This window comes from Corvus hawaiiensis, chromosome 7 (assembly GCF_020740725.1).
Source record: "Corvus hawaiiensis isolate bCorHaw1 chromosome 7, bCorHaw1.pri.cur, whole genome shotgun sequence".
NCBI lineage: Eukaryota > Metazoa > Chordata > Aves > Passeriformes > Corvidae > Corvus > Corvus hawaiiensis.
This window is the reverse complement of record NC_063219.1, coordinates 29612178-29624978: the sequence shown is the minus strand read 5'-3', so window position 1 is coordinate 29624978 and position 12801 is coordinate 29612178. Positions and strand designations below refer to the sequence as shown.

Sequence of the window (12801 nt, the reverse complement as noted above, 5' to 3'; positions counted from 1 at the left end):
GTTGTCTGTGTTCAATGGCTGCTGTAGACCAAGGATGGCAAATGGTTCATAACCTTCACTAGAGAGTTTGAAAAGCCAATCAAACTAAAATAGCTGTAAGAAGATCTACTCTAAACCCATATTAAAAATAAAAAAATAAACTTACAAGGAATAAACCTTACTGACATTTTGTCCTCTTGGGGCTCCTCTACGCTGACCTGAGAACAGCCTCTCAGGGTCAGAGCAGAAAACTTGTTTGCTGTTATTATTATCTGTTGCCTGAATTATTCTTCTGCCCATAATGAACCAAGCTGTCGAAGCCCCACAGGATTTTGAGTCAGCAAAGAAACACAAACCTGAGGGAGACATAAAACCAGCAAGCACAGTTTACCCTTGAGGTCCACCTGAAGCTATGCACCACCACTGCCTCCATAGTCACCATATTTTGTGCCATGCCCAGCACTGACTTGTGCCTGTGAGGTCAGAGAAGGTGGATGGGGATTGTTTTAGATCCAGAGGGTACCCCTTACTTTCTGAAGTGTAAATAAACCTCTGCCAGTTAGGCTGCTGCTGTTTAATAAGTAAGGAGGAAGTGGTTTTCCTTCTTGGCAGGAATATAAAACCTGCAACCCGGAGAGCTGCCCGGAGGTGCGCAGGAACACACCCTGGACCCCTTGGATGCCTGTCAACATCACCCAGAGCGGTGCCCGCCAGGAGCAGCGCTTCCGCTACACGTGCCGGGCCCAGCTGTCAGACCCCCATGAGCTGCAGTTCGGGAGGAAGAAAACCGAGAGTCGGTTCTGCCCCAACGATGGCTCCGCAGTGTGTGACACTGACTGTACGTCCTGCCAGCTCTGAGGGACCATGGGGCAGGCCTGGGTGTGGTGGTGCAAGGGGGATCCTCTCAGAACAATAAGACTGTGTCTGCAGTAGTGTTGACATGTAGGACTGGTGTCACTGCAGAGGGGCAGCGATGGGGAGAACCCTGTGACGTAGACAGACAGTTGTGAGCTCTGTGCTTATGGCAGTGTATAGATTTGTTCTTGCTCCTTCCAGGCTGCCCCAAAGACAACAGGCGAGTAATGAGGGTGTAAAGAAGAGAAGAGCAGTTCTCAGGACAGTGTGTCTTTTCTTTCTTCCTGGAGCTCCCCTTGTGCACTGTCTCTCAGGTTGTTCCCTGCAGTACTGCTGTGATGCAAGGCAGCATCTTGAGGGCACAGTCTGGACTGCCACAATTTGCTGCCCAGGGAGGTCATTTATCAGGGTTATCAGTAAACTCAGTTTGTATGGTACAAATTTCTTTTTCTGTCTAGCTTAGCTGTAGCTCTGGGAAAAAAAAAACTCTTGCCAAGGGCTTTCAACAGAAGCTATTCTGCAGGGCACATAGATCCTGATTGTATTCATGAGCTGAACCCCTTTCTAAAAGCCCAACAACTGGTTAATCTGTGATCTTACGGTGTCTTGTTTGTTTTCCTTGAAGCTCTTGTTGATGACCTCCTCAAGACTGGTAAGACCTCTGCACGGATTATCAATGGGGGCTGGTCCTTTTGGGGGGCCTGGTCTTCCTGTTCCAGGGACTGTGAGCTGGGCTTTAGGATCAGGAAGAGAACATGCACAAACCCTGAACCTAAAAATGGTGGCTTGCCCTGTGTGGGGTCAGCGATGGAGTACCAAGACTGCAATCCTCACCCCTGCCCAGGTAACCATGATCATCTTCCTGCATGAAATTCAGAGGTGTTTTCCCAAATCTTAATGGTAGAGCAACAACAGCAAAAAAAAAAAAAAAATCAGTATTTTTAAGCTGCCTTTTTTTTGTTTGTTTGTTTTTCGTTTGGGGGACTTTCCTTATTTTTTTAAAGCTATTGTAATGACCCGTGTATGTGATCTTTAGTGCTGACTTAGGTTTCTTCTCGGCTCAGAGGGTAACACAGCCACATCCTCTAGAGGAAGTAGCATGGTGGCTTATAGCAATCCTTTGCTTCAGGAAGGTTTGATGCTCCATCCAGTGGAGGGCATCATGGTTCATCTGCTCCCTGATGAGGAGGCAGGCTTAATAAATGTGGCTTAATACTGTTTAGAGATGCTTGCTGTGGCGGTTCTTCTTGTGAACACTTGTTTCTTCCCCCTCTCCTGCTTACGTATTGTTCTTGCGATGGGCATCTACTCTTGACATCAGTTACCATTTCCTGCACAGCCAGCAGGGAGTATTCTTGCCTGGTTTCCTGGTTTTCGAGTTTGTCCTCATGTTTATGTTGCACTCCTGGTCCAGAATAGTAGTAATAGACCATTGACTACTGTATTCTCTCTCACTTATCCTTCTCCTTGCTCTGTAATAAGTGTCTAAACTAAATTTAAGTGATCTTACACAAATTACCTTGCCTCTTTGCAGTTCCAGCAATTATCTACCTCTGGCAATACAGTTTGTGGCCTACACTTGAAAATGCTCTATTATAGTAGTACTATTATGATTCTAAAATTCAATACAAAGATAAAATTCAAATGCAGATACGATCAGAATGTGCAGCAAGAGCATAGCAAGAGTGTCAAATATTGCACTCTATGGCCTATAAAAAGGAAATAATTCTAGCACTATAAAGGCAGCTATTAGTACTATTTTGGAAGCTCTTGGTGGCTTTTCACTAATGTCTGTGCCCTTTTTCTGTGCTGTTTTCTCCCCTTGGACACTGATGTTTTACAATCTGTTCCGAGTGCATGATTACTATTTCTATGTGTCTCCCTCCTTCCCTGCCTCACTCAATGTGTATACACAAATCCTGGGTTTATTTCACTCTAAGTCACCAGGTTATTATCTTGATGGCATGTGGACCTGCGAACCAGGCAGTTTAGTGGGTGATTCAAGGATCTTAAGTCCCTCCATAGTTTTATTATTAATCTCTTACAGGGTTATGCTTAGATCATAGAGTGGTTTGGGTTGGAAGGGACCTTTAAAGTCACCTAGTCCAATGCCCATGCAATGAGCAGGGTCAATAAATAAAGCCTCTGAATTTCTGTTTCCTGACGGCTGGGACTAGAGGACTTGGGCCTCCCACAGAAAGATCCCATATAAGCTCCACTTAGGTGCTACAGTGCTTTTTTCCCAAGTAAATTTGCTGTTGCTATGAAGCTTCCAGAGACAATATAGTAGTAGTAGTACTAGTAGTAATAATAATAATAGTAATAATAGCAATGCTGTTTTATAAAAAGGAAAGGAATAGAATGGAGTAGAATATTTCAGTGAATATTAATGACTACAACAAAGAATAGTTTCTGGTTTTGGCACTTTATGATGCAGAATCTTTTTCTGCACAGACGCATTCTGCATCCACAGGAGACAGTGGATTTGTACCCTCTCTTGATGTGAAGTTCTTATCAGGCCCAAATGTCCTGGGGTGCAGGAAACTGCTAGCTAGTGTGGGCAGGGTGGATGTGGAAGGTGAGACATTGGGGCTCTCCAGCTTTGTCACAGTGAGAGGAGTAACCAATGGCCTCTACCTGTCTGTGCTTGCTTTTCAATGCCCTCCAGTGAAAGGCTCATGGTCTTGCTGGACTCCCTGGTCTCACTGCTCAGCCACCTGTGGGGGTGGGCACTACCAGCGCACACGGACCTGCACCAACCCAGCTCCATCCAGCGGGGAGGACATCTGCATCGGGCTGCACACAGAGGAGGCCCTCTGCAACACGCACCCCTGCCAAGGTAGACACTTCTCATCCCTGCTCCAGCTGGCTTCCATGGTGGTGGGAGCAAGGCACAGCTGCAAAATGTTATAAAACAAATCAGAAACACCACCAGTTATGAGTTTTTTGGCCATTCAGTCAATGTCTGTTGAGCCAGGGAAAAAGGAGACAGTCCAGCGTTAACTGCAATGCATCCCCTTTCTCTTTGCCTGTTCACTGGTTCTTGCTCTGGCATTCTGGTGCCAGTCAAGCAAAATCTTGCTAATGGTTGATCCCTTTCAAGTACTAGAAAAAGCAGGAGCTTGGTTCTTCTGTGTGGAAGCTGACATGACAAACAAAAGGGGCCATGAGGCAGCAATGTGTACAAGGGAAGGGGATCCTTCCGTTTTGTTTCACAGACAGCAGATCAGCATGTGCTACAACTCAGAGGATAGGGTTTAGATCTGTGCTGGTTTTGAACTACCTTTGTGTATTTCTGATCCAGTGCAGGCTGACTCCTGCCCTTAGGAACCTCAGCAAAACTGTTAGTGCTCTAATTTGTGCTGGCTGCTTGAGGTATCCCTGGCAGCCCACATCAAAATTTGGAGGTCCTGGTGCAACATTGCCCCACCCTGCTCCTTGTATGTCTTTAACCAGAGAGCTTATCTAGGAGCTTTTAAGGCAACTTGGTTCTGTGCAGTGCTCCACCAAGGGTTGGTTTAGTCCATGTTAGGAGAGCTACAACCTGACAAGTAGGGTGTGATGCTTGCACTGAGAAAATTAAATCCACTAAGGACCCCTGGATTAGATGTGCGAGAGAGGCCCAGGCCAGGATCTAGAATCCTTCAGCGTGGGAGAAGTGTGGTATCTACAAAGCATCTTTTTCCTTCTTGGTGACGCTGTATGTGTGTTGTCCTAACCCTGGACTTCAGGTGGCTGGTCAGAGTGGTCAGAGTGGAGCCTGTGTAATGAAGAGGGCATCCAGTACCGCAGCCGCTACTGCGAGGTGCACAGCCCGGACTCTTCCCAGTGCGTCGGAAACAGCACTCAGTACCAGGATTGCCTGTATAATGAAATTCCTGGTATGTACCATGTCATCCAGGAGGAGAGGGTGGGCCAGTTCAGGAGAGCAGCTTGTGCCTGGACTGTCAAACTAGGCTGAGATCTTCTCTATTATAATTTGGGCTTGGATGCTTCTAGAAAAACAAGAAAACAGACAAACGTTATAAATTCCCTTGTGGCAGGCACAAGGTAAAAGGCATTCCCTTAAGCAGCTTAACATTTCTTTTAAACAGAATTACCTTGATCTGTAACAAATAACTAGTATTGCTTCAACTGCATCGAAGCTTTTAACCTTGTATAGTTTGTCTTAGGCTGGGTTATAAAAATTGTCTCTGCTCTCAGTATGCATACAGGCAACAGAAGGTCCTTGATTTCAGGTATCAAAAAAGCATCCCAAAAGAGTGAAGAATTAAGGTGAGGCAGATGGAGAAAATTGGGATGTGAAGGTGGGAGATTAATCCAGGGTCTAACAGAGCAACACTGTTGATGGACAGATGGTCACCACCATATCCCACCCTGTGTTTTCTGGAAATTGAATCTCTCAGGCAAATATCTGATACGGATCTAGACTGAAAAATGCCTTTCCCCATGTTCTTTTTTTGGATTACAGTGCACTGACTTAAAAATCTGAGATCTCTAGGCAATGGTATTCTTTTTCATGGTTTTCTCAGCTACTATCTTTTCCCTGTATTGAAGAAGCTAAAGAGTGATCAGGTAACAGTACTGGAATTGTAAGATCTTTACGGAGGTTTTGTTGCATGTATTTCAAACCATGAGCTTATAATTCAATTTAGAGAGACTCTCAGCTTGCTGCAGAACATATGAGCACCTTGAGTCTGGAGCACAGAGGGTTTAATTACTTGAAGAAGTAAAGGGATGGCAAAATGACAACTTTCTCTAATCTTTTCTTTGTTTAGTGATCCTGCCAGCCTCCAGCATTGACGAGAGCACAAACTGTGGAGGTAGGGTACCACTAACTATATATCTTATTTTTATCTTAACCTGACTTCTTTTCTCCCTGTGCAGTATCAACCAAACCATTAATCTATACAGCTCATATCCCACTGATAGCCTTAATTCCACTGGAGTCTTGCTGTCTGAGTCAGACTGGAAGAATGTATTGCATGTCCACTTGTCAGTTCCAAGATTTTTATTTATTTGGAAGTTTGGGTTGGCCACTGAGGGTCATTAATTACCAGAGAGCAATTGCTTGTGTCTCTCTACCTCCAGGGTAAATGGTTCAGGTGGAAGGGTTATTCCCCATTCACCACTGTAAGCCTCCAGCTGTTTGGAGGCAGATGTTTTTAAATAACCTATAAAGATTTCAGTGAACAGGGTCTCTTAGACAGATCCTTTGCTGATATAGGACAAGATTAGAGGTTTATACTTGTCCTTCAAGCACTTCCTTTCATTCAAGTTCTCACCTCTCACAGAAACTGTGTCTCTTTTCTGCATGTAACCTGGAAAGATCCAGTCATTAGTGTCACTTTTCCACTGCCCTGGGAGCCTCTATGGTAAAAATGCAGACTGAAGAAAATGGCAGGTTCCTTTAATGTTTTAAAATGCTAGTTTCACACTAATGGCCGTGCCAATTCCTGCTAGCATCACATCCCTGCTTTCCTGAAATCTAAATGATCTTCAGGCTGCCAAAATCTCTTCTCCCTGTAGAGATTATGGCAAAAACAGGTATGCCACCTGTGGCATGGAAATGTGGCTTCTCAGTTTGCAACTGAGGGCAGTCAATGGAATTAAGATTTCAGCCCCTGCAATGTAACATTTGGTTTCCTGCGTCACTCCTTCTCCCTCAGAGGGTGCAATGGTTCTGCTTTAATTCCAGGACCCCTTGCTATGGCTTGCACTCTGCTGTTATGCACTGTACCCACATTTCCTTCATTTTTCAATCACCACTGTATTTGCTGTTGCTATCTACATTTTACCATAGCTAATATTATTTATTAATGTAGCCTTCTACAATATTTGGCAAAGAAACCAATCAATAGAAATTCTGTTGATGCATCTCAGAAAATCCATATTTTCAAAGTGATGAACCAGAAAGCTTCCCCCCTGGGGACTCACATGCTGCAAACAAAATAATTTGGTTTTCTTCCCCCTAAGATAAAGCCAAAACTCATTTGAAAAATCAGATGGGTGTTTCAGAGGTGAGAGTGAAATATAAGAGAGCTTTATGTTGTGACTTGCAAATGTGGCAGTGAAATGAAACATTCACTGCAATATAAGCAAAGCTGGGCAGGAGACGAATGTGGCAGCATGTCATGTGGCTTTACTGAACACAGTTGCATATTCTGTGTTTTAGGTCTCGTGAGTGATGCAAAGCAAGCAGAGGTTTTTAGAAAGGAAATGTATTTTTGAAAAAGTCTTGTGACATTTAGTAGGAAATTATAATATTTCTGCTGGGGTTTTTTTGGACAATCATCCAAAACACAGTAGAAACTGGTCATCTTGCAATGGAATTTTATAAGGTGGTTTGAAAAATAAATGTAGCTCATCAGTCTAATAAATTCTGTATGTTCCTTGCTGTAATTATGATTGAAGTGCATTACTTTGCTGTAGAACTCTATTGGTTTTGTTCTTTTTAAAATCAGGAGGATATTTTTTAACTAAAGATTAGATGAGAGCCATTGACAAATGGGCAGAATCTGCTATTTGAAAAGCATATCACTAAAAATGTAAGATGGCACCAAAAAACTGCACACCGTGATCAGACTGAAAATGAGCCTCATTTAAAGCCACTCTCTGAGTAGTCCCATTTCCCTGCACACAGTCAAGTCAACACAGCAGTCTGTCCAAATGAATTGGCTTTTTAAGTATTACGGGAAATTTACCGCTGCAGTTGCCACTGAGGTGATGTGAGTGACCCCTGGGACAGCTGCCCTGGGGCCAGCGGTCAGGGGGTCCCCTTGGGCTCTGAGGCCTCCGTCATTCCTGTTTGAAAGATGACAGAGCAAAGGCAGAGGAAAGGCAGAAGCATTTGTAGTTAAATAGCTGATTTTTTTTCGTATAGGCCCCCCTGCACATAGCAAAATACAACAGGGTTATAAAGTTTTGCCATCCCACATTGCCTCTGGCTGCTTTGATAACTTGGTGGCTCTAAGGCTCACTACTTGTTGTCAGTGGAGATCAGTTGGTGTTGGGTTTTACTGTGGGGTGTGAGACTCAGTGTGGTGAGGGAGGAACAAGGAGTGCTGTTTGACTTTGCCTTCCCCCCTCCAGTCAGAGCTGCAAGTTAGGTACTTTCCCGTGTGTGGGATGCCCAGCTACAGCTCCTTCCAGAGTGCTGGCCTTGAAGGGTGCTGTTGCAATCCTGCGTGGAGAGATCTCTGCAGGAGGCTTTTATAGTCCAAGAGTTTTTCTGTTTGAAGTATTTGCACTGTAGCTACCCCGCCAGCACCTGCCTGCAACTGATTTCCTATCTCTGCAATTTGTGGAGAAAGCCAACAAAGAAGAGTTTTTCAAGCACTGCCCGCCTTATCTTTCCTCTTCTCCAGAGGACCCCTGTTTCACTGCTAGCAGTACAAATACACCTCAGAGGTAGTGCAGACACGGCCAAGGCAATGCCATCCCATGAATAAGCAAGAATGCTGAGCACACTTGGATTACAAGGGGGAGGAATGTGTATCTCCCCCACCCCACACACAGTCCCATAGGCATTTTGGGCTGCCGACAAAAAAGGCTTTCCCCTCCCTTCCTTCCCCTTCAGAGAAACACTGAGCATTTTTATCCCCTTATTTCCATGACACGCACATGCTTTGGAATCCATTAATGTGCATTGTTTGTATGGCTCATTTCTTTAGCTGTCAGCTTCACATAATGTTTAGTTTCAATATCAATAGAGGGTAGAGAGGAGAGACAGGGAGGGAGCTTTGAGAAAACAATGCATGAACCTGTTAAACTGCACAAGGCAGAGCTGCAGTGGGGAGACCGATTTGCAGGGAGATTATGTCAGTTTATGTTAGAACGTAAGACTCTGGCTTCAACAGCTTATTAATGTTGATCCCAAGATGTCACTGCTCTGATTTGCACCTGTGGTCTTGTCAGGGGAAGGAAAAGGGCTGTTCTTTAAAAATAGCATCTCTTGTCATTTCCCTTGCAGGTTTTAGTCTCATCCATCTGATTGCCACTGGGGTCTCCTGTTTCTTCGGCTCCAGCCTCTTAACGTTTGTGATTTACGTGTACTGCCAGCGCTGCCAGAGGCAGTCCCAAGAGTCCACTGTTATCCACCCAACCACTCCCAACCATCTCCATTACAAGGGCAACACAACTCCCAAGAATGAGAAGTACACCCCTATGGAGTTCAAGGTAGGGTACTTGAGGAGAAATACCACAAACAGCTTGATAGTGCCTAAATAAATTCTGTATTCATGTCATGGTTGGAACTGGGTAGGTCTGTGTTTCTGTGCCCAGCTGATGGCATTATACATGGGGTTGAAAGGGCATTTAGCTCTGCTGTCACAAAGGGGTTAAAAAGCCTCATTACTGCAGTGGGATTTTGTTCTGTTTCACAGTCCTGATGAATGCCAGTCTGGCAAGTACATACCAAGATACTCCAGCCCATTCTGACTATTGAATGTATACAAATTGTCCTCTAAAAAATCAGTAAGAGCTCAGTTCAGTGCATTGTTAGTGCGTGGTAAGAGGAAATGGAGGGGAGGAAGAATAAAAATGGAAACTTCATTGCACAAATAGCTGGGAAAATGTGCATTGGTAGGATGAGATTTTGGAAATTCTTTGGTAACTGCCAAATTGGAATGAATGAGAAAGCAGAGAGGGTTCTGCCCCCTCTGTCAGTACTGGACAGAACTTACCCCAGGCAGCTGTGCAGAATTCAGCGACAGTAGCAGAGTAGGGAGCTGCAGCCTTAGGAGATGAGTGCTGAAGGGGCATGTGTTGTTGGCATGTCGGCTTGCTAAAGTGAGCACCGCCCATTATCAGAGCAGATAGGACCCAGGGTGCTGCAGACAATACCCTGAGACAGCAGCACTTCACTGTATTGGAGCATCAGTCTCCTGGTGAAGTGTGGGATCAGAGCAGTGAGCAGTGGCGTGGATGGAGGGGCTTCATGCCATCACAGGAGGAACAGCCTGCCTAGGGTCACTTGAACAGTGTGGAGCATTATTTGGGACATGAACACAAGCCAGAAGGAAGCCCTGCAGCTGCTCGTTCCTTTGTACAACTACGTGCTGTTGACGTTTTGATTGTCTGCCTCTGGTGGTCTGGCCCGGCTTCTCACTGAGACCCAACAATAAGATCAGTGGTGGGACCGTTGCCACAGTCTAAACTCCCTGGGTGTTGAGGACAGTTTCTACATAGGAACTGTACAGTGCTGGGCACAGGACAACTCCAGTACATGGCTGTGATTTGCAGTGTGAATGCATGTCAGAAATAAGAGCTTGCATCAAATAATTTGAGGAGGGTTTATGTTGTTTTGCTGTTTTAAAGGAAAACAGTTCAAGCTGGAAAATAACTGACCAGTATGATAATAAGAATGTGGTGAATTCCTTGTTGGGCATTGCAGCCTCTCATAGGATCCTGCTGCCTATAAATGCAGTCTCAAAAACACGTCTTTTAGCAAGCATAAAGCTACAGTTGCATACAGTTTAATAAGAGTCCAGCATCATAATGCAAGTCAGCATAGATTTGTGGAAAGTAAATCATGTCAAGCAAATTGGATTCCTTTTTTAAATTAAATAAATATTGATCTAGATAGGAGGGAAGCAGAAGACATATCGGGATTTTCAGAGACTTTTAACAAAGTTTCATGGGATGTATTACTCTACACACTCTGCATATACAGGTTTGGTAATAAATTATTAAGACAGGTAAAGAACAGGGACTTGATTCTGGAAGCATCAAACTATGAGAGTAATCCTTTCAGTTATGGGAGTTGCTGTGGCAAAGTCAATAGGAAGACCTAGATTAAAAAGACTTGCAGGAATAAAGAAATGAGCTAGAGTATTCCCTTGTTTCTTATATAGCAAACAATGAAGAAAAGAGACAAATTTATTTTTCTGGCCAAAAGCAGGTAGTTGGAGGGCTGGATTTGTGTTAACATTTTCTTCATGATTTATACTGTGCTATCATGTGTTACCAGATGATGCTAAAATAGGCAGAATGGGTAAAATTTAGAAGGATGAGGTTGTTCACAGAATGATCTTGATCAATTGGGTAAATGGGTTATGAAATGCACTATGTCTATGTCAAGTGGTGCAGTGAAGTAGAAGTAATAACAAAGCTAAGCAAAGTTTAAAATAGCAGCAGATTAGTTAATGTAGTGTCAGGAGGGAGTTGACCTCTTTGATAGATCCATCTCCTAATACTTGATCTAGTGTATAGTAACAGTGAGCAGCTGTTAAGAGTCTTCTTTCGAGGACATAAAGAGCTTAGGCATTAGATCAAGTTTTGAAAAGTCTGGTTTATTTAAAGGAAGGCATTAGCTAACTGAGACTGTATGAGTTACGCTGGGGGGAGAAGGGACTTGGACACAAGGAGAGATAGACCAGATGGGGCTTATTTATAGAATGTTAGGAAGTGAAAGAGTTCAAGTGCATAAATCTGCAGTCATTGGACAGACCAAAGCTAAATGTTTAGGAGCAAGGGGCTACTTGCTGAGAAGAACTCAAAGTCGTACAACTTCAGAGTGGTGAATGACGCAAAGAGATTTACAGAAAGGGTAAAATCTGTTTATCGAATGAAGCCCCTTTTTCTCCATTCCTGTTGAGTATTTCTTTCTGCTCACCTTCTCTATTGTGCCTCCTTTCCTAAACTCTTGGCTGAAAATTTCTCATTTCATACTACGAATTTGCCACTCCTCAGTGTTTCCTTGAAGCATATAGCATTAGTGAAGTAAGAGGAAAGGTTCTGTGTGCTCTGTGCTGTGTAATTGCTTATAGAACTTGTTATTAACCAGGTTTATATTTAGCAATAACTGACAGGTTTTTTTAAGGGTCAGGAGGGAGTTTTTCATGCCTTCAAGGAGCATGTGTGGTTTTATTGTGATGCCACACAATTAACATTCAAATGATGGAGAAGCTAAAATTCACCTTCTGGATTGGACTGAGCTTGGATATGAGCCTATCTGAACCTAAAATACGTACATATGAAAGAAAGTGGAAACACCTGAAATTCCAGATTCTAAACCCAGATAAGTTTCTATTCAGCAGATACCAAGAAAACCACCCTGAACATTTTTTAAGTAATGGAAGTAAAAGAGTAGTTGTAGGTCTGTGTGTGTGTGTGTCTGTGTGAAAGAGTTAGTAAGTCCATGATTAAGGAAATAGAGGGTGTGTAGACTACTTTTCAGTAACAGAAAATGATAATACACAGTGACATGATGGTAGCAGAAGGCTGGCCTTACGCACAAGTCTGTTATTTTCCATTCTTTGATAATAATAAGCCTTCCGCAACCATCTTTAGTTTGTTTTCATCTTGAAATATCTCTGCTCTACAACCAGCAGGTGAACACTGTAGAAAGTTTGGCAGTGTTACATTCCAATGTACAGCACTGAATGCAAACTCATAAATCAAGGTAAATTTTATATGAAGGCAGGTTTTAATGAAGGAAGTGCTAGCTGATACGAGCCTTGTTGGCCATTTCAGCACAGCAGTGCAGTAATGCAGATCAGATGTAAATACCGTACATAATGGTGACCTATTGATCATGTAGTTGATGCTAACTTGCATAGGCAGTGTTTTGCAGATGCATGTTTTATTTTTGTTGGCTTCTTTTCCCTTCCTGTTCTGCTTTCTCAAGAATGATGTGAGGTTTATTATTAGCTATTTTAGCCATGATGTCTTGAAAGACTTAATGCATATGCATTTACCAGCAACATGTTGATTTTGATTTGGTATTCATGGATCGTAGGGGAGAGACCTCTTGGGTCACCTAATAAGCAGTTCATGTTTCATTAATTGGTTGAAGTTCAAACAACACTCTGACAATATTGAAGACTGTGCAGAACAAAAGCATAATGAAATAAAAATTATCTGCTCTTCACATTTTGGCATGACGGGTTACAGAACCACCTACAACCTTCCCAGCACTGCCATGCTGATTAGATAATAACTGACTATCAAAGCAGCGAGGAGGTC

The 12801-nt window shown here is 43.4% G+C and overlaps 1 protein-coding gene across 8 annotated transcripts in view; it reads left to right on the top strand.

Annotated features, from left to right (window-relative positions):
- SEMA5B (semaphorin 5B) overlaps positions 1 to 12801 on the top strand; it is a 269726-nt gene that overhangs the window by 239306 nt on the left and 17619 nt on the right. For 7 of the 8 annotated variants that reach the window (XM_048309256.1, XM_048309257.1, XM_048309258.1 and 4 more), the window contains 6 exons: positions 592 to 817; positions 1460 to 1678; positions 3503 to 3673; positions 4566 to 4715; positions 5613 to 5657; positions 8807 to 9012. In XM_048309256.1, the coding sequence (XP_048165213.1) occupies positions 592 to 817; positions 1460 to 1678; positions 3503 to 3673; positions 4566 to 4715; positions 5613 to 5657; positions 8807 to 9012 (1017 nt within the window). Of the gene's footprint in view, positions 1 to 591; positions 818 to 1459; positions 1679 to 2155; positions 3348 to 3502; positions 3674 to 4565; positions 4716 to 5612; positions 5658 to 8806; positions 9013 to 12801 lie in introns of those variants that run through there. The other variant, XM_048309263.1, reaches the window with a different exon arrangement.